General features: G+C 41.5%; 1 protein-coding gene across 5 annotated transcripts in view; it reads left to right on the forward strand.

Moving 5' to 3' along the window:
* Positions 1-21,971, forward strand: part of PBX1 (PBX homeobox 1) — a 295,026-nt gene that overhangs the window by 243,444 nt on the left and 29,611 nt on the right. Inside the window, exons 6-8 of one of the 5 annotated variants that reach the window (XM_063133305.1) lie at positions 6,556-6,604; positions 15,682-15,794; positions 17,029-18,287. In XM_063133305.1, the coding sequence (XP_062989375.1) occupies positions 6,556-6,604; positions 15,682-15,794; positions 17,029-17,220 (354 nt within the window). In that variant the 3' untranslated portion in view covers positions 17,221-18,287. Of the gene's footprint in view, positions 1-6,555; positions 6,716-15,681; positions 15,795-17,028; positions 18,288-21,971 lie in introns of those variants that run through there. The other 4 variants (XM_063133297.1, XM_063133304.1, XM_063133308.1 and 1 more) reach the window with 4 other exon arrangements.

Raw genomic sequence — 21,971 nt, forward strand, 5'->3', positions numbered from 1 at the left:
TAAAAAACAGATAGTTCATGTATATCCCACTACTCCATGCAAATTCATGTAATTATCCTATTCAAGTGGACACATCAGAAAGTGGCACATTTTAATTCTTCTTTTTAGTGTGTACTTTATTTAAACGGCAGATTTCAATCCAAAAGCGCAAAAGAACAGCTCATAATCTCAATGTAAAGTTGTTCCCCATACTTATTTTGAATGAATCCCAAGAATCTAACATTTCCAAATATTATTCTGAATGTGAACCAAGATGAAACAGGATTTTGAAACTGCTATTACAACAACTGTCTCCATGTCCACGCAAGTCAGTGCAGTGCAAATCCATATGTTTATGGCTGTGTGGTTGTGTGCTGCAATCAGTTTTTCAGTTTTACTTTCACAATTCTAATAGGAATTTTGAGCCAGAAAATTCATGAAGTACATTGGAATCAGTACAAAATCTGCCAACTGTACTGTGAGTTGCTGGTGAAATAAATGACATTGATGTCACTGAACTTTTCCAAATGAGTGCCATGTAATAAGCTCACATGGTTGATGGCAGTTGACAATCTTCCTTTCTAAATCTAGAGGAAACCATCCAACTGATGCAGTAGCACTACCTGTTGTTATTTTTCACAGAAGGTGTGTGTATGTATATGTGTGTGTGTGTGTGTGTGTGTGTGTAGAGAGAGTGTGTTACTCTCCAAATAGTCTGAATGCATGAAGCATTTCATCAGTGGATTCCATGAAAGGTTTAAACATCCCTTTCATTGCAAAAGATCCAATATTATTGGTGTTCTTAAATCCATACCACCCAATGAAAGGCATCACTGATCCCAGCTTCAGACACCGTTCATGAATGGAAACTTCTCCAATCCTTGCTTTCAGTGCAGGATGCTAAATGTACAGAGCAAACACATCAGTATTAAAAGAGTTTTATGTCAGGATCCTGACTGTACTGAAAAAGATAAACTGATGTCCTCTTTTTAGCATTTGAATGCCACCTTACCATCTCACTCATACTGATAATTTCTTCAAGGAGAGGCCATTGACATGACAGTGTAGTAAACAACCAATATCAGCTGTTAACTGTTACAGAAATGGAAGGTGGACTTCCTTACTGAAATACTTTGGATTTCACATTGCCCACAAAGTCTTTTACTGAATTTATCTATTCAGGATAATTCAGGATAATACCCTGACTTCATCGTGTTAGTTTAATGGGAAGGGACACCTCCTTGACTGATCAAAAACTACTGGCACTACATTACAGTTTCTGCATAATTGATCAACCATACTCAGAAATTTTGAAGAAAAGCTATTTGCTTCATTTTCAAGAGTTTTCTCACCATTTGAACTACAAGCATGGCATCAACCAGCACAAGGTTTCATTTGCTTTCACAAAGTAAATCTGTATATAAATTCTACTTTATTTGTATTGATAATTGTGACACTGCCAGTTGTTGAGAAATATTTATAACCAGGGAAACGGTAGTAAACTTTCCATTAAGCATGATAAGGAGTTGTCAGCATTGAAAGTAGAAGATGGGGTCATAATGAACTTGTGATTCCCAACAATTTCATCAAGTTCCATCTCTGAATGACTCTTGATAACCACAAAAAAACTTGGAGAGAGCAGTTGTTCACTCTCTGCACAATGTTGTGAGCATTCCTTTGATTTTTCATCTTGAGTCTTTGCATATGTGCCCTTAAAGTATGAACATTTATTTTTCTCTTGTGTGTTGCAAAAGACAATCTGTTTTTATTGATGAACTTTTTAAAAGCAGATATCCCAAAATCATTTCAATTTCAGTTTGATTATTTTTAAAGAAACCATCATTCGAGTATAGATTTTGTGCTTGGTAATAGCATCCTTTCCTAGATATCACTTTATAGTGAGGTGTCTGTTCGTTTGTTTGTTTGCTTTTTGCTACTGGTGATTACTCTTTTCTTAAAATCTTTAACAATACTGGATCACTGATAAAATATTTTCCAGCAAGAGGTCCTGACTTATGATGCTGAGAAAACTCCCTTGCAAATGTAATCTCCACCCTTGCTTCGCTTTCTTCTTCTTATGTAGCTATCAACCGCTGTTTAAGGCACTTTATTCTTCATGAAGTGGGTGGAGTTTGGGAAAGGTAATCAAGTCCAGGGAAGACGTAAAGGCTCCACTGAACCTAGGAACCTATTGGAACAAGTTGTCTGCTGCATGGGATCCGTTTAGATTACTGAAGGAATAGTCCGTGGACACCTTTGTTCTCCAGTCCATAATACGTGATCTTGGACTGCATGCAACCACTGCCTGCTTACTGGATGTTCCTCAATTTAGGACCTGCTGTGGGATTGGCTTCCTCTCAACCCTTCCATGAGGTCAGCCCTACCAGAACTGGACACACGTCTTTTCTGCTTCAGTTGTGAAAAGATATATAATGTAGGGTGACCATATTTTGGAAACCAAAAAGGAGGACAGCATGGTCAGCCCCCAACATGTCCGGCCCAGGAGGCGTATTCAGCACCAAGGGGGTGTTCCCACCCGAACATAGCCTTGGTCAAATGTCTGATTTTTCAGCACACATTTAAGACAAATCTGTTCTACATAATGTCTTAATGTTAAAATCACTGAAATAAAGAACAAGTGAGACATTCAATGTATCTGAAATTAACTTTACTCACTCCTACTTTTGTAGCTTTTGCTGTACTTTGAAGCTTTTGCTATATTCTGTGATACATTCTCACCTTCCCTCAAATATATTTTCTGACTGTATCCTCACTTGTTGCAAGCTGCTGCTGCTGCTGTTAATGGGATTTGCTGCTGGCTGGCTTTTTTATTTTTTTATTTCAGTTTTTTTAAAAACTTGTGTACGATTCTCACAAGTTTCTCTACTCTAACATTAGTTTGGGTGTTGTGGGTGGTGGACACTACTTGGCTCATTCACACTTCTCACTTATATACATTAGCTTCTCAAGGCTTTTGCGTTGGCACCACTTCACACATCCAGACTTTGAACTCCTGTCTACTTCCTGCACAAACACACGACTCTGAGACCCTCTTTCTAATGCCCTGCACCATGGGACTAAGTTACAACAGGTGTCTCTGGGTTGTCTGTGCAGCCTCTGTTCTCTCTCTCTGTCTAAGTCATTGCAGCCAAACCAAAGCCTCCAGCCTCAAACAGTCTCCCTCTCTCTCTCTCTCTCTTCCAAAGTCTCCCAACGGTCCAGCTGGACTGCACACTTGTGGGTGGGGATATTGCTTATTGCAGCTCATTGCCACCAGCCGCCTCCACCTCGTCTCCTCCTGCACAACCGCTCGACTCTGATGCACTCTTAAAACACTCTGGGTGGCAAGCCATCCTCTCAGGGACAAGCTACAGGTACATCTGAGTTGCATTCAGCCTTTCTCTGTCTTATGCCAGCCAGTCAACATCTCCAGCCTCAAACAATCCCCCATCCCTCTCTCTGCCAAAGTCTCCCAACAGTCCAGCCAAGCTGTGCACTTGTACCCTTTGGCCGGGGGTAGAGTGACAGCTTATAGCTTGGTCGCATCCAGTGACTCTTTAAAAAAAAAAAAAACTCCACCGCCAGCCACCTCTGCCTGCACCAACACTGGACTCTGAGATGCTCTTAAAAAGGCTCTGCATAGCACGCCAGCCTCTCAGGGCTCAGCTGCAGCCATCTCTGAGTTGTGTCTTCAGTCTAACTCTGTCTCTGAGAGATATGCCAGCCAGCCAAAACTGCACTCTGACACACACTTCAAATGTTCTGCATTGCATGCCAGCAGTCAGACAGAGCTTAGCTTAAAAGTGTACACACTGAAGTGGAAGGGAAGGGGTAGCGAAGCAAAGCAATGACATGCCAGATTCTAACATCCACAGTAACAGGACATCCACAAAGATGAGAGCCTCTCCATCAATTGGCACCTCACTGTTGGTCAGAGTTTTTCTCTAAGGATGACCCTTCATCACCCATTATGTAGAACTCTGAGGAAAATGCCTCTGGCCCTTTCTGTTTTGCTCTGTGGGATGCTTTGACTGACCTCTCCTTTCCCACATTTTGATCTGTGGGTGCTTTACCTCTGCTGAGCTCCAGGTGCCCCATTGCCCACCAAATCTGCAACAGGAAAGGTGCCCTGTTCACCCAGCACTTCTTAGCTAAAAACTGGAGATCCCCTTGATGCCAAGGGCTGAAACTGCTCAAGGTGCAAGAGGAGGTTTGACAACCTGAGTTTGAAGGATATGGCTCCAGTGGTTTTTAAAAACAATAATTTTAAAGCCTTGAACTTTTTTAAAAAAATCCTAAAGACCAATGGATCTTCAGGACTTGGCATGGCTAAAGTCCTCTTTAAGAGCAATCATGGTGCCAAGTTTAATTTCTTTATCTTTAAAAATGATGGGGTAGTTTTTTTAAAAAAAAAATAATTTAAAAACCTCAAATTTTAAAACATTCCTAAAAACCAACAGATAAATGGATGTGCTTCAAATTTGGTATGGCTAAAAATCTACATAAAAGCTATCATAGTGCCATGTTTCATCTCTTTAGCTTTAAAAATGATGGAGACATAAACTTTTTTGTTAATTCCCAATAAAGTAGCTCTGCCCTTTGGCTGGGAAGGATGGGGAAATTCTGGGGTTTTCTTCAAATTTCATTATTCCCCCCTTCCTGGATTTGTTACCAAAAATCCTGACAAATCTGGGTTTTCCCTGTCATATGGTCACCCTTTATTAATAATGTCTAATTTCCATCTTTCAGAAAGTGCCATGTTGCACAATCTATAGCATATAGATATCTGCCATATCAAGTAGCCCTCACCTCACATGAATCTGTTGATCGTAGGTGTGAAAGTAGTTGCAACTTGCGCCAATCAAAGTGAGTCTTCTCAATTATGTGTTCTAATTGCTGCATCACCAAATTTATGCTACTATGAAGTTTCAGAAATATACTGTCAAAAATGAAAACACCATGATGGACAACAAGGAAAGTTCTTATCTATGTGGTGTAAACAGTCAGTTCAAGGTGTAAAACAAAAGTTGGTCATCTTTGTGAAGTATTCTGTCTCCGTTAACAGCAAGCCACATGTCTCTAGGTGCTCATGAGCCAGGGCATAGCCTTCCCCTGTTGTTTGTCTCCAACATCTAGTATCCAGAGATATAATGCCACTGAATACGGAGTTACATTCTTATCTAGCAGCCATAGTTAGAACTGTCTTCCACAAATTTGTCTGATCCTTTTAAAAAGTCAACAGAATACATATACAGACATTTGTTCAGTGTACAGATGAACGCATACAGGTTCTGTCCCCATTTCCCATGCTTTCAAGATCCCATCTGCACATCTATGTGCATGCACACCAACAGAAGGAAGCTCTGATTATGTACCTTTTGCAGTGCAGGGTCTCATCATGGCAGCCCTCCTAGCCATGTCCTGTCCCCCCCCCCCCCCCAGGAGAATCCGAAAATTCAGGCAGCTGTGTTGATCCATATCAACAACAGAGTTCAGGCACATCTATCTCTACCAGGAGCAGCTTTTTTGTAAAGCTATTGGGCCATGTGCCCATTCAAGAGAAAGCCACCACAAAATACTTTGCATCACAAAAGGAAACAGTGTATTGTTGCCTTGAAGATCTCTCTATTGTGAGGATTGCAGCTAATCTCAGAAGGAACAAGGAATTCTGAAGGGGAGGGGCAGATGACATTAGCATCCCTGCTAATAATAATAAAAAAGTGCCATTGTCGTCTGGCTCTATTACACTACTGATTTTTACTGCATGTACCACCTATGAATGTTGCAGTATACACACATAGACCCTTGGGCAGACAGGATCTTTAATGCATGGAGATTGGGGTGGGGGCAGGCACAATTCCATCCCTATCGTTTAACAGATTCACCTGTACTCTGAACAAATGTCTGCCTGGGGCTTTTACTAGACTAAAGTCCAGTCTGTCTTTTATGTGCAAACATTTTGTCTGCAAACATTCAAGAATTGTATGGATAGTTCCATTGGTATATCTGCAAATGGTTGTTTTTTAATTATATAAACTGCAAGTCCCATGTGAATGTCAGAAGGTTAAAACAATTTAATTTGTTTACTCTTCCCCACTGTTTATAGCACAGTTAGGATTGTCTCTTTGGGGTGGGGCCGATTTGTGGAAGAAACGATGCCTTAGGACAAGAGGCTGGACTTGATGGCTCTCTTGTCCTTTGCAATTCTGTGGCTCTTGTGGTTCAGGAAAATCAGGAAAATCGAAAAAAGGAAGTTTCTAGTCTTATGACTGGAAGGAAATGTTTGAAAATACAGTTTTAGTATGTGGTCTAAAGTCTCAAGCACCAGAAAATATAAACAAGAATCCACAGTACTATAATTTAAATATATATGTGATATATTAAGCATAAAATTTGATAGTGTTATGGGCCTGTCTTGTAAGTTCAGAGAGGGATTTATTTTAAACTATTAATCAGCATGCTCTAAGTGCATTCCCATTCTCTGCTCCCTTCCCCTCGGCTTCCCACTCTGGCCATATCGTTGACTTCTTATTAACAGCTTTTTTGACTTCTTTTTTTCTTCCAAACTTGCTCTAGGTATCAAACTGGTTTGGAAATAAGCGAATCCGGTACAAGAAGAACATAGGTAAATTTCAAGAGGAAGCCAATATTTATGCTGCCAAAACGGCTGTCACTGCTACAAATGTGTCAGCCCATGGAAGCCAAGCTAACTCACCCTCAACTCCCAATTCAGCTGGTTAGTTTTTTTTTCTTTTGGGTTGTTATTGTTCTTTTTTTTCCGTGGGGTTTTGTTTTCTTTTAGTATCAATGTATGTTTCTTGTTTGTTTTTAATTTGGTTTCCTTTTTCGTTTGTTCACTTTTTGGGCAATGTATTCATTTCGGATATTTTGTTCCTGTCTGTTTTTGTGTTTCTAAAGGCAATGTAGTCTTGCTGTGTAATTCAAAGTATTGTGTTAGGTATTTTTGCATGGGTAGTGTTTTGCCTGAGTTGCTGGTTCTCTCAGGAGAAAGGTCGTCCATGCACATTTTGTATGTCTCAACTGAGTGTCCCTGATAAATAACCGAGCACATTCAGGGACCCCAGTTCATCAGGAGTATCTCCTATGCAAGCCACATTGAAATGAATGGCAGGGATGCATTCACACACAGAGATTTCAATGGGGCCAGAGACATTCTGTTTGAGTCTGTATTATGTGGACTTTATCCCTTGATTATTGCCTGCTCACTTCATTATCTATGGCTCCTTTATAAGTTTGTCCTGTTTGGTGTAATTTCATTTTTCTTTGATGTCAGAATTGCCAGAGGGCTTTTTACTCTATGGAAATTCAAACATGGTTTGTTCCTCTACTTTTTTAATATGTGGTCTTGTAATTCTCATGCTATTTGTTCAAGGGACAAATTAATTGGAGCTGCCTTGAGTACTGTTTAGAAAGGCTGGGTAGATATTTTAGAAATAAATCAACTAAATAAAGAATTTATCTAATCCTTGCTTTGATACCCAAGTGGTAAAGTTCACTGCTTTGTGTTTGCAGCATGGTAGACAATTCATTGTTCATGGCAAATTACTCATAGTAACTTCCTGGGCCATGGAAAACTTGGGATGCTATTTTTGGAAAAGGGTCAAGTTGAAGGCTGGTGTATTTAAAGAGGGGGAATGTTGAATACACTGGGCTGTGGTACTGATATTCTTTTTTCAGGTTCCCCAATATGTGGTGCAGCTGAGTAAAAGGCATTGATGTAAAGCTGCCCAAAAGTGCTGAACAACATGGGAATCCAAGAGAACCTGCATATTGTTGGGACATATGATAAGCCCCTGCTCTGAATGATTTAAATTCTGAAATAATTAAGCATTGAATTTAAGTACCCTTCCCAGAGGAGTCTCTGTCCATGGTGAGCTTTCGTTCTGAATCATTCCAGTCTTTATTCTAGTCCACAGCTTAGGACAGTGTGGCCACGAGGCCAAACTCATGGATAAAGGGAGCTCAGTAAGCCGCCAAATCGCCTTGGCATTGAGAAGGGAGACCTAGATATTAAGGGAGAGTTGAGTGCCAGTGCAGGTTGAGGCCTCCTTTGGTCTTCATTTAGACAGAGGAGAAGTTCCTCTCAATGACCAGCAGTGGCACTCCCCTCAGAACCCTTAACCAGGATGATCTCCATTCTCTGGAAAGCTGGCACTGCCTTCTGTGCTGTGGAGAGAAGCTTAGAACTGCTGGTAACACCAGGTCTCACTGCAGTGGTGGTTGGTTCAACCCATCCCCATCTCTTTGGCCTGCTGTTTGTTTGATAACCCTTGCTCTGCAGTAACCATAGGGCAAGATAATTATTCACAGGTAGTCCATCTGGCCTCTTAGAGTGAGGGAGTCGCAGCTCAGCTTGCCTAAGGTAGGTTGTCATGGCAGCTGGACCTACAGAGCTTGCAGACCAAGTTGACATAAGATCCATTGTTTCTGTCACTTAACCCAGCTTGCCACATTAAGGCAAAAATGGAGAAGTCTCAGGAGCTATATCTTACAAATAACATGAGACCGATAACGCACCAGAAATAACATTTTTTTCCTCATCGCTTTTGAAAATGGATATGGTGTGCTTTGCTTTACCAGTTACTTTGTTCTTCAACGTCTGTGTTTTGGAAGATGTGGCTTGGCGGTGTTGGCGTAATATAAGGGAAATGACATCGTTATTAGTTCTGCTCCCTGCCCTATAAACAGCAGCCATAAAAACTGGGCTTGGCAAGGAGCCAAATGCATGCTAATCTTTCAGCAAGCCACATTTCATGTGGGTTTCACCATGGGATGATCACAAAAATTCCATGTTGTAGAAGAAGGAACGGTTGTTTAGAATATCTACTTGGTAGACAAGATAAGTAATTTTCTTTATCCTAACCTCATGGTAGCCCAAGAATGGTTGAAACATTTATGGCCGATGTACACCTAAGCATGTAAAGTGTGTATACAACAAGCATATGATTACAAACATCTTGGTGGTGCTCTTGTCAGAGAGCCAGAATGCCTGCATTTCCCTGTTGAAGTGTACGTTTAGTGGCAAACCTGTGTTTTTTGCTATGTAATGTCCGAAATGAAAGGAAGGGGCCATTAAGTGCGGGCAGAAGCATGTGGCAAACATGCGTGTGAAAATCTGAAATAAAACATACAAAATTATCAGTTGTTGATAGTATTTTTGTTTTATTATAGGTAGCTAATAAAAAATGACCATTCTATAGTACCAGCCTATGTCAGTGCAGTGTATCATGCCCTTCGTTGATATTGGTACCTCGCTAATTTGAAATTAGTACCTCACTAATATTGTTAATAATTAGTACCTCCAGAACCATTACAATTGCTGAGCCAGGCAGGTGTATGGTGATTTCTTGTTCTTGGGTGATACTGAAAAGCTGATGCTAATTATCTTGGAAGTTGTGTGACACCCTGAGCCTTGTTGTGAGTCATGATGGTTAATGGAGTGAATTGAGACTATCAGCCTCCTGGCCAATGGCTCTCCTTGTGCCCCATCTGCTTTCCTGCCTGGCCTTCTGTAAGTCAAACCCTGTTGATCTGGCCAGGGCCCGTTCCTTTCCATCGTTTTAACACATCGTTCTCTTGTTCTTCTGACTGCACATTTTAGGTTATCCCTCCCTCACTTCCAAAAACCGCCTCCTTGTCTCTCCAGCTCTGACACCATCTCAGACTCTCCTGCTGCTGCTCTGTATCTGCTCTGAACTTCTTCTTCTCCCCTGCGGTGTAAATCAATCACTCTTGGCAAACTGCTGCTTTCGCCTAATCCAGGTGCACTTAAGATAGCATCTTCCTAACAGACCTGAAAACAACTAAACTGTTAATTTATCAGTAATTTAAACAGAAGATAGGCTGAACTAGGTCTCCTTATTTAACTTGCTCTATATTTAACTGGGTCTGTATTAATTTCATGAAAGGAGGATGTCTTTTCTCCACACAAAACAGTTTTAGTGGTGGTGGGTTTTTTAACTACCACAATTTTTTCTTTTAGGAATTTAGCTTAGATTCCAATTTATAGGTAGTGGCAGGGGGTGGTGTTATAGTAAAAAAATAATAAAGGGGGGGAAGCATAGCAAATGCAGAGTAGATATGTTCCCATACTGGTAAAAAGAATATCATCAAAATGTTTCCTTTCCGTTTTATCCCTCTTTGTTATAAGTCCATATTCTAAAACATGGATAGAATTAAATAACAAACTTTACAGAATTCTTTTGCTCCTCAGGTTGTTTTATATATTACTCATAGTTGGAAATAATATTCCTGACATTATACATTGTTGCCAGTGAACACAAAGAATGCCTTGCAGTCTTAGACCTTTGGTTCATTTATTTGAAACTATAAGGAGCTGTGATTAATAGCTAAAAATAGATGTGGAAATCAAACCTCTTATCTGCAAACTCTGTCCATGACCCCAGGTTTATTGGGGTGGGCTATGGTTACTCATTGGTGAGAGAAAAGCACTCCACAAATGCTCAGAACATTTTTGTGCTTTATTGAGATCTGCCTTAAATAAAGTGCTGGTCCCATGATGGGTAGCACATAAAAGATCACAAGCTATATATCCCAGGGTCAGAGGCATACTGTCACTGAATGTGATGTGGGCTTTTGGCTATAATGACTGGTAGCCACTAATAGGTTTACCGTCCATCTTTTAACATAAACTTTATTGAAGATATTTATGTTTATGGCTATCAAAACAATCGTTCAGGGACAAATGAATTGTTACTTTCCCATCCTTTTGGTTACAGATAGAGGAGTAGGGAGAATGTTCAGATACAACATCTTTCAAACTAGTGAGTGAACTTGGCTTGGTCTGACAGTTCCAGCATGCCAAAGGGATTTTTTCCTACACGTTTTTAAAGGTGTAAGTATTGGTAAAGTAATGTCAAAATCAGCTGAAAAAGAAATGGAAAATAGCTGAGGAATGTTTCTGTTTTCAAGGCTCAGCTAAATGAACTATAACCCCTACATTCTGGAACTAGAATGTATCAAACCAGAATGGAAAGTAGAGTCATTGTCCCAAATGTTGTTAACTTATATAAGAACATAAGAAAAGCTATGCTGGATCAGACCAAGAGTCCACCTAGCCCAGTACTCTGTTCACACAATGGCCAACAAGCTGTCGACCAGGAACCCACAAACAGTACACGAGTGCAACAGCACCCTCCCACCCGTGTTCCCCAGCAACTGATGTACCTAAGCTTACTGCCTCTGCTACTGGAAGCAGCACATAGCTATCAGGACTAGTAGCCATTGATAGCCTTCTCCAACTTAATTTGATGGCCAATGTGAGATCCTTCCTCCAATATGGAATTGTTGGTAGGGGTGGGGTAATAAAAGAGAAAGGGTAAGTTGATGTACAGCTTCATCAACTGGCATCCTGGAGCAGGAACTGTAAGGAAGGAGGACAGGAAGCCAAAGTGATACACCTCCAAAGTCTACGAGATCTCAGCCTTTGTTAGGCAGACGGGCTAGACAGTGCAGTCTTACGCAGATCTACTCTGAAGCAAGAGGGCACAGAAACGCAGCCTGGGGCTGCATGGAAGAATGCATAGTGATGCGTCACAGTGGCAGAACACCTGGAGATTTTAGACATGTTACCCATATAATACCGCTTGGAATGGTGAGCCCTGAACACAAGCTGTGTTCAGAGCTGACTCTTCCATTACGGAGAGTGAGGTGGCCCACTCAGGAAGCAGATTTTTGGGTTACCATTAAAAGACAAAAACTGACAATAATTTGGTTTATTATCATTTCCCTACTATTGGGACAAGAAATACAGTATACGCAAATAAAAATCATTGCATTTCAGATCATGGGCAGCCCCAGGAAAAGCTGGGAATAAGTCAGTACCCAAGTAAGCTGACGAGATTACCTTCTTTCCTAAGTACTGTGCAAAATGAGCTGCCTTTGATGTTATGGGGGTTGGTCTTAGTTTGGATCTCCCTCATTCCTGCACACCATTGCATTGGCCCTTGGACTTGCTTAGCCATGATCCAGCACTCCTTGTAATCTCTTCCCCCACTCCACCCCCAAGATTTTGCATTGATGCTGAAGCAGCACCACAGCAGCACCACTTGTCATGGGCTGAGCCCATGGTTCCTTTAAGAGAACATCTTTTGCCTCATCCCAGGGAGAGGGGTTTCTTTGTGTCTGCAAAGGGAGCAGCAAGTGAAATGCCAAGGCCATGCTGGGCGAGAAGTGCCTGGCATCTGATAACGCCTCCCCGGGCTGGTACTGGGGGGAGAGTAACATGTTGCAGCTGTGCAATGTCTGGAAGCATTCTCCCCTCCCTTCGGGAAAGGTGTGGGTTGCTGTGAGGTTTCTATTGGTCAAGGTGGGTCTGGTGTCAAGGGGGTCCCAGAAAGGGATAAAAAGCCTAGGCACCCAAGGGTCCGGTCTTTTTCCTGTGGGTGTCAGGAGTCCAGCGTGTGTGTGGTGAGTCAGAGCATCCAGGCCAGGCCGGCTGGATGGCGGAGGCTCCACGCGACTGCTGAGGGAAGGAGTCTTAATTCGAGTGGCGTAAAGCTGAGTCGGAGTGAGCAACAAGAGGTTGAGTCGCAGAGTTAAATGTTTGTTATGTTTTAGTCTAGGTTTGGGTACAAGTGGGCGAGGGACCTTGCCAGAGTTATGGCTGGTGGGTGGTAAAGTGGGGAAAGAGTGTGCATTCAATTGGCTTGAGCGTGTAAAGGGGGAGGGGGAGGGGGAGGTATTAGTCCCTGCTGTCCTAAGTGTGTCATTCCTTTGTCCGTGTTTTTCCCCAAAACTTCTTACGTGTTTACCTTAATTATTATTATTGTTTATTTATTTATTTATTTATATAGCGCCATCAATGTACATGGTGCTGTACAGAGTGTGGACCCTTATGGAAGTGTGTAATGTGAAGAATAAAAGTGTTTGGTCCCTATCTCTGGAGTGTGGTGCTGTTTCCTTGAGAACCTAGACTACAAAGGGTTGACAAGCGGCAGTGAAGGGCCTTGTGTCTGGGCTGGTTGAGTCAGAACCCCTCCTTCTCCGGCCGGGGAATCATTGAGTCAAACCGAGCGATCCCATCACAGCACTAAGGGCCATCACTACTACTACTACCTCTTTTACCATGTGCATGACATTGGTATGCACCTATTTCTTATTTTCAGCACAGACAGCATGACATATTTACTACTTAAATATGGACATGGATTTTAGGAAGGCTCTGGGCACAATCCAGTGGGATGTTCTCATGCACAAGCCCCACAGAAATGAATGGGAGCTGTGCAAGAATATGGTTGTGCTCTTGTGCAGCACCTTTTCATTTCCAGGAGACTCACAGGAGAACATCCTGATGGACTGTGTCAGTATTTATTTATTTATTTATTTAAGGATTTTTATGCCGCCATTCAGCCAAAAAAGGCTCTCATGGCGGCTTACAAAGGTATTTCTTGACAGTCCCTGCCCACAGGCTTACAATCTAAAAGACATGACACAAAAGGAAAGGGGATTGGGAGGGAGGAGGAGGAGGGGAGGTCAGTAGCAACATAGATACTGAAAATGTCACGCTGTTGTTATTTGGAACTAAGGTTTGTGGCTGTCCATCTCTGTACTCCACTACCCACACTCCCAAAACTGGCCAGTTAACTTTCAATGCAACACCTGTTATTTGGGAATGTTTTAAGAGAGAGATTGGAGTAAAATAGCTCTTCTGTTCAAGCAAATGAAAAACAAGTTCAAAAGCTATCTGTATGGCTGGCAGAAAAAGGCAGGGAGAAATACAGGATTCCCAGGGTCTCTTCATGTGATATCATGGGCTTGCTACATGACCTTGAAAATCTAGTTCATTTATTTAGGCCATCTGTTAAGGGGAGAAAACCATACTACTTTCACTCCTATGATAGTCCTGTGAGATTTAAGTAATTAAAGTTGATAAGGGTTCTGTATGCTTAGAAGACAGGTGTCACATAAGGCAAAACATGAATTGAACTGTAGCAATTTTTTTGCATCCTAAACAAATCAGTACTCAAAGTGGAGAAGAACGGGAATGGGAGATCTTGAAAAGTGATCAAGATAATTTCCAGTAGATGCCTTGGATTACCCATTGTATGACTTTGAACATTTATCAATAAACTACAATTATGGCCCAATGTTCCATTTACTTATTTTGTTTTCTAGCAATTTCAGGGACTATTCCAAAGCCTGGTGAGGGACAGTGGGGATCTTTCCACTAGTTAAGGAGACTTTGAAGAATTTCTTAGTCTTTGTTGATTATTGTGATGTTCTCGGAGTTGTTTTTCAGGGGGTGCAGTACTTTTTTGAGTGGTGGGCAAGACAGGGGGACTCATGTGTATACTATTTCTCCAGATGTGTGCACTTTTCAAATAAGCATCCCCACTTTGCTTTAGAAATGTGGGTTAAACCAAAATTGTTTGTAAAGCCAAAGTGCAGTTGAAGATTCACAGAGCTTCTGTCTGTATATCACTGTTGGGCAGCTCCACAAAGAACACAGCAGTTGTGCATCTTCCATCAGGAAACATTGAGCAGCCTGGTATTGCAGTTGTGCAGTGGAGCTGACCTGGGCCCCTGATGTCTCTCCCTTCAAGCCTAATTTCATGTTTAGAACTAAACCTTGCATGTTGAGCATTCTCATACTTAACATGCTGAGTTGCACGAAAGTTTCAAAATAATCCCTTCCAATCTATCTCATGCATTCCAGTTAGGTTGCTGTTTTAAAGGTATATGGGAGATGGGGGGCATATGGGGTAAGATGATGCCTGGAATAATCATTTTCAGCCCCGGGTGCCATTAAAGATAACATGTGCATGCAGTGAGTTTCAGGTCTTGCTAGGATGCCAAGTTAGCATGGAAAGGCTCAAGAGAGCTTTACTCCCATTCTTGTGGCCCATCATCTCCTATGCCCAACAGATGACACTCCATGCACCTCTCTGAGTGTGTAGGATGCCCGGGGTCATAGTAGACATTTGTGGCCTTTGTTTCCATGCCACAATTTGCTACCAAGCCAGACTGGTCATGATAGATTCAGTGGGCTGGTTCACATGATCAAACAAGCCACCATAGTTTATTTAAGCCACGATGAGCTGTGGCGCATGCACAACCCCCACAGCTCAGGTTTGGATGACACAACAAGCCCTGACTGGAAGATTCAAAACTGCCTAGCATGCACCATAGCCCACCATGGGTTAAACAAGGGAAGAGCTGTGGTGAGCTTACAAACTGGGTCACTGTGGGCTGTCACCTGCACCCTCCTGAAGCTGGCAGAATCTAAGCATGGCATGCTCCCCACACATTTCTATGCATTTATTTTTGTGGGAGTTATCTTCTTAGAATAATAAAACTTTGCCTTCCAGACATCAGTTTGTTAAGGCATTAGAATGCTGTCCACAACAACAAAGCCAACCTCCCATTCCCCAAACTGGAATTATGTGCCACACTACAAATCGAGTAACCAGCAAGTTCTGTTGAAAAGTTGTTAGAGGGCAAGCTTTTTTTGAGATATAATGTTTGCAGCTCTTACAGTGCACCTTTTTTCTTTTTTTCTTTTTTTTTAATTTTGCTTGCTCTGTCCTCCGTGCTACTAACCTAACTGTTTTGTTTCCTGTTTGGGGTTGCTTTGCATGTCATTCCTCCTTCTTGGCTGACAGGCGTGTGGTTCATCCTCTTCCTTTCTATGATTCAGGTGCCTCACTCTTTCCTTTCCAGGTTCTTCCAGTTCTTTTAACATGTCAAACTCTGGAGATTTGTTCATGAGCGTGCAGTCACTCAATGGGGATTCTTACCAAGGGGCCCAGGTTGGAGCCAACGTGCAGTCACAGGTAGGGATCCATCGGATGTACTGCCAGTGAATGCATCAATGTCAGAATGAAGAGCCTTTGATCCTATTGGCTTTCCCCATTTCTGTCCCAAGAGAGGAATCTAAACTCTATAACCAACCTAAACCATAAAAACAAAAACAAAAACCCAAAATCAACAACAAAAAATTCAAAAATTGTCTTCAGGGATCTTGCCCACACTTTGTGAATGCATTTGGCTCTGGCTTGATAGTTACAGTAAGAGGTCAATCAAGATTTTGAACAGAAAGAGTACCAGGCAAGATGAAACTTGCTTAGTGGGTTTGGGAGAAGGGACCAGACCTTTGTACTTAGGGCTTATTTTTATGACTTCCATATTCTGCTTAGTTTAATGACAAGAGAGTGTAGCTGAACCACAGAAGTGTCCCTCTCCCATTTCAGTATCAAACCAGCACTAACCACTGTATCCTAGAAACCAGTGTGATAGGGAAGAGTGTAGGAAATAATCTCAGGTGCATCAACCACTGCTTTTTGATGCAAGGGTTACTTACAACAATAGGGGTTGGCGTCCCAGCCCCTTAGATATTCACAACTTTTTTCTGGAGTCGTCTTCTACCCCTTTCCTCATCCCATTGGCATTCGATGTAATGTTGCCAACCACCCAACCATTTCCAATATTTGACAACGTCCCTTTAAAATCAGTCAAGGTTACATTGCTACCCTGAATGTAGGGAAGACTGCATGCCAGAGGGCAGGTGGCCTAGAATGATCAAGAAGGATGAATGGTCTTGAAATTCAAGGTGTTGACACTCATATGTGCTCACTTATATCAAGTCAACTCTCTTCAGTTGCAGGTGGCATTGAGAAACCTTGGGTTGAATTATTGATGGGTGGATAGCAGGAATAAGAGTTTAGGAATAGATTCCTTGCTTCCATATAATTGCTAACTCAACCAAGAACCTCCAACCAGCTTGCCTGCTCCCTTGATTATTTTCCTCCCCACCATCTGCTGCAACACTAAGAATCCAGCATGGTCTTCTTCTGCTGCTGCTGCTGCTGCTGCTGCTGCTATTATCAGGGACTGTGGCAGTGTGTGGGGATATGGGAGGCAGGCAGCTTCATGTTTTGCTCTATGGATTGAACATTTAAAAAATATTGTCTGTGGTCAAATACTGATGTTTTAATGACGAAAACAATTAGTCTTGCCATTTAAGATCTGTGTTCCTAATTCTCTCTTTGTTGTTGTTGGTCTGTTTAGGTGGATACCCTTCGCCATGTTATCAGCCAGACAGGAGGATACAGTGACGGGCTCGCAGCGAGTCAGATGTATAGTCCGCAGGGCATCAGTGTAAGAAAAATAGGCTTCCTTTTTTCTGTCCCCCACCCCCTTCTTTTTTTGTTCTCTCACTCCCAATTATTTCAAAGCCATAGGGCTCAGAATGCCACTTAGTAGGACTTGTCTTAGCTTTACGGTCACCTAGTTTATTGCTTCTGTATCGGTCATGCCAACGGCAGAGTTCTATCTGCAAAAAAGTGGTGATTGGGCAGGCCTTGTGCAGGCAGCTGGCGTCTAGGACTGTCAGACACAATCAGCATTCGTATGGCACCTGCGGCCACTTGCATTCTGCTGAGAAGAGCTGCTAAACAGGTGACACCTAGTGCAATGGCAGTAGGGGATGTCACCACAAACCAGGACCTAGACATCTCCAACAAGAAGAGCTGGATCCCATTGCAGCCTGATGAGCCGTCTAAAAATAGGGTAGGCCCCTCTGCCACTCCAGTCAGTGTCAAAACACCAGAAATGGGTGATTAATAGATTAATAATAACCATGATGGTGCTAATAATAATGCTACCCAAAAAAATGAAAGAAGAAAAAATGGGTGGGGGTGGAGAGGAACGTCTTCTACTTGTTCTGGGTTGTGCTGGCGGCTCCTTACTAGCATGAAAATTCATAGCGACAAGCTGTGTCGTACAGAGTGAAATCGATCAGACAGACACAAGGAGAACCGAGTGTAGATTCGGGACAGCAATCCAACTTCATTTCTCAGATCAATCATCCGCCATCTCAGTGGCGATGACAGCAGGCTGGGACAAGAGGGCAGCCTGGAAAAGGAGGCTGCCATACACAGTGTCGGGGCTTCTCTCTGCCCCTTTTAGAGGTCAGCGGGACAGCTGCACTCAAGGATTGACCTGAAAATACTGGACGGGTGCAACGTGATCCTGATGCTTTGGCTTTCCTTTTCTTTTTTTGCATTCATCCCTTGGACATGGGGAGTGCCAGTTGGGGTAGTGGTGGAGGGCCAGTGCAGGGTGGAGCCCACTTACCCCAGATAACCTTTAGGGTTGCTACTGCCTGCATTACTCACAACAGTGTTGAGCAAAGCAAGTCCTTTCTTGGTGGGGATTGGGTAGTATGCTGCCATTGGCCCTCCTAGGCGTTCTCTGTGAGCTTATGTCAATTTGCAATAAAAGCACCAAGTATAAGATGTGATGTGAGAGAAAACATTAAAACTGCTTGCCAAGGACACATCTCTCTCATTCTCTCTCACATCCATTTTGTTACAGTACAAAATTATTGGCAGTAAAAACTAATTGTTTAGATGCTCAAGTTGCTCACCAGTGGGCAAGTTGGGTAAGAATTGTTCATATAAGAGGTGTATGACTTTTGTTTTGGGAGTTGGATGTTGCTAAAGAGATCATTCTGTACTAGACAGGTCTCAGAGCCAATGTACACCTTGTGCAGGATAAGGTGATGGATTGAAGGCCAAGTTAGACGTGATGGGGGCTGTCACATTTGTTCACGAGTCTGCCTTATTCACATATAAAGTAGGACGAGAAGGGAACTAGCTCTAACACCAGATAAAACCTCCTTCTCCCTATGCTTCCTCGTGGCACTTTTTGCACTTCTGTCATCAGAATTCAGCTGGGAGAAAAGTGCCTGGAGTGATAGAAGTAAGATGGAAAAGAGTACAACTCACCTCACCCACACATTTTTTTCCAATATTAGAATTAGATGCCCCTTACTTCCTAATTTAAACATGAATAAGGAGAACAGGTCAACAACAAACATGACCCCTCCATCATGTCTAACCCAACCTTCAGTGTATCACTTCATCCTGCACTTCTGTCTCCCCAGGTACTTTTCTCCAGCTGAATCCTGATGCCAGACTGGGAGAAAAGTACTTGAAGTGATAGAGAGGGAGGAGGTAAGGTGGGGGAGAAGGAGGAGATTTATTCCATATGAAAATTAGGCTTCAGTGGGGCAATAACATGAACATCAAATAGGGTTGCCCCTGTCACATCCACTTTGGCCATTAGGTGATAGAATTCTGGACTGTACCACTTCAGGCCACAGGAGGGGATTTTTGAATGCTCTCCCATATTTTAACTCAACCCCTTAATGGAGAAAACTAGCACATCAAAGAGAATAGTTTAGCGTTGTTCATTCACTGATGTATTAGTTTACTGTGTGCAGAAAGTTTTTAGGTAGGGTAGCATTAAAAAATATAACCCTTCCCTGCATTGTGAAATGGTACAGTTTACAATTCTACTATCTCATTCTGCTTGATGTATATCTCTGCCCTCATTAATGTAGCAACTCAAAACGGTAATACCACCCCCAGCCCCTTAGCCATAATGAAAGTCCTCCAATTACTATCTTAGTGCAACATCTCATCAATGTTTAGGGTGTTCTTTTCCCAAAACGAAATGCGAGGAAACTCTATTATTGGTATGCTTTTCATCTTTATGAATAGGGAGAACACTTCCTTGAGGACACTGATGGGCAAAGGGAAAGGGTAGGGATGTCGTTTGCATGGTCCATAGCTTTGTTGTTTGAATTCTGAGCTGCCGTCATCTGAATGCAGCCCAGGCATCTGAACCTCCCACATTAGCACCGAGCCCTGACGTCACCAGGCAAGGACAGTAGAGCGTTCTGAAGCAAATGCAACTGAACATGTGCAGACAATTATGTCTGATTATATAAACCCATTGCAAAAACTGGGCTTGGAAATGCCACATGAAAGAGCCCATCGTTCCACATTAATCTCTATGTTAGCTGAATTCATTTCCATTCTGGCTCTTTAATACTGAAGAGTAAATGAATCACAGACTGATCGTGATCAGATATGATACTTCTGTAGAAATTAACCCTGCCCCCACCCCCCAAGGAGAGGCCCAGCTCAGCGCAACTGAAAATATATTTGAAAATTGTAGATTTCAGGGCTAACCAAAACACCAGGGGATTCTCTGCTAAAGAAAAGAGCTTGGGAGAGGAGATGAAAACCAGGATGGATCAGGATGCTGCCACACTGCACCCCAGGTGCAGAACTGAAGCTAATTTGGAGCTCATTAATAAAGAGAAACTGCAAAATGGGAATCTGCAGTAATATTGAAATGGACGTGGTGTAATACGCTTTATCTTCAGGCCAGGGTTGCCTACTTACTTTGGAAGAGTGCAAGGTGAGGTGGGGGCCAGCTTAAAGGAAATGGCTTAGAGAAGGAAGAGAACAATCCATCATCAAACCACATTAAGCAGAGTTTATTTTTTATTTTTTTTTATTTTTTTTATTATTATTGAAACAACAAACACAAATCAAAATCACTTAATACAAAAACATTATAGTACCTTACTATCATTTATTCAATATTAACCTATTAAACATAAATATAATAAACATAACAGTGCTCCCCCCACCTCGGGATCTCATTCTTGTTTCAAAAAACTCATAGTTTCATCCGTTGGTGGATCCCCCCTTCCTTTAGAAAATACAAACTCCAGGAACTTTTTCCATATACTCTCAAAATCATTCGTTTTTACTATGCCTCTTTTCATTTTTATATTACATGTCAATTTATCATTTATAGCAATGTCCCACACTTCTTTATACCATTCTTCAATACAATAATCTCCTGTAATTTTCCAATTCCTAGTTACTATCAACCTCGCAGCTGTCAGCAGGTTCATTATCAATTCTTTCATTTCTTTATTACATTTAAGATCATCATGCAATCCTTGGTGTAACCTCTACTTTAAATCCCACAATCTGTTCAATCTCATAAAACACCATCTTCCATAACTTTTGCACATGTATACAATCCCACCACATATGTAAATACGTTCCCTTTTCACCACAACCCCTCCAACAATCTGCTGAAAGCTGTTTATTAATCTTATTTAATCTAACCGGAGTTAAATACCACCTCCATACAAGTTTATAGTAATTCTCCTTTATTCTTACTGACATATTTCTCAACACTCTCTGTCTCCATAGTCCTTCCCACCTCTGTTGTCCTATTTGTATCTTCAAATCAGTCTCCCAAACCATTTTCCCAGCACTATCCAGCCCTCCTTTCTCAACTAATATATTATATAGTTGACTCACTAACCCCTTTATCCCTATATTTTGTCCCTTATCTATTTCTTTTTGTTCAATTAATTCCTCAAATTTCTTCCTCTCTCTACATTCTCCATTTTCTCTTACCCAATTTTTAGTCCATTGTTCTAATTGAAAATAATTTAACCACATTAATTCCAAATCTCTCAAAACGTCTTCCAACCTCTCTCTTGTATTCATCCCCCTTAACCACTCTCCTAATTTCATTTTGTTTATTTCTTTTAAAACTTTGCTTAACCTCTTCTTTAAATTTTCAGGAAATTTCTTTAACATTATCACCGGTGTTAAGGGGGAATTACTTGAAAACAATTCCTTTTTATAATTATTCCAAAGTTCCCAATGGAACTTCAAAAATTGGTTATCTAAATCATTAAGCCATTTACCCTTCCCTTTTTCCTTAAAAAACACATTTTGCAATTTTAACTCAATATTCCCTAGCGTATTTTCCTCTATCCATTTTAAGTCCCCTACCCCTATAATTGCTTCAACAATATGTCTTAACCTATTAGCTAGATAGTAGTACTCAGGGTTTGGGAGACCCAGTTCGCCTCTCTTTTGGCTTAAATACCATTTACTTTTATTAATCCTTGATTTCTTCCCTTCATTGCAGTAATTATTTATAAGATTCTGCCATCTTTTTAATTCTATCTCTGAAATTCTTATTGGTAACATTCTAAAGAAAAAGTTAATCTTAGGTAAAATTTTCATCTTTATTAGAGCTATTCTTCCAAACCAGGAAAGATTCAGTTTCTTATACTTCTTTAACTCTTCCTCTATTTCTTTTTTTAATCCATTTAAATTCTC

This window comes from Elgaria multicarinata, chromosome 1 (assembly GCF_023053635.1).
Source record: "Elgaria multicarinata webbii isolate HBS135686 ecotype San Diego chromosome 1, rElgMul1.1.pri, whole genome shotgun sequence".
In the NCBI taxonomy this organism is placed as follows: Eukaryota; Metazoa; Chordata; class Lepidosauria; order Squamata; family Anguidae; genus Elgaria; species Elgaria multicarinata.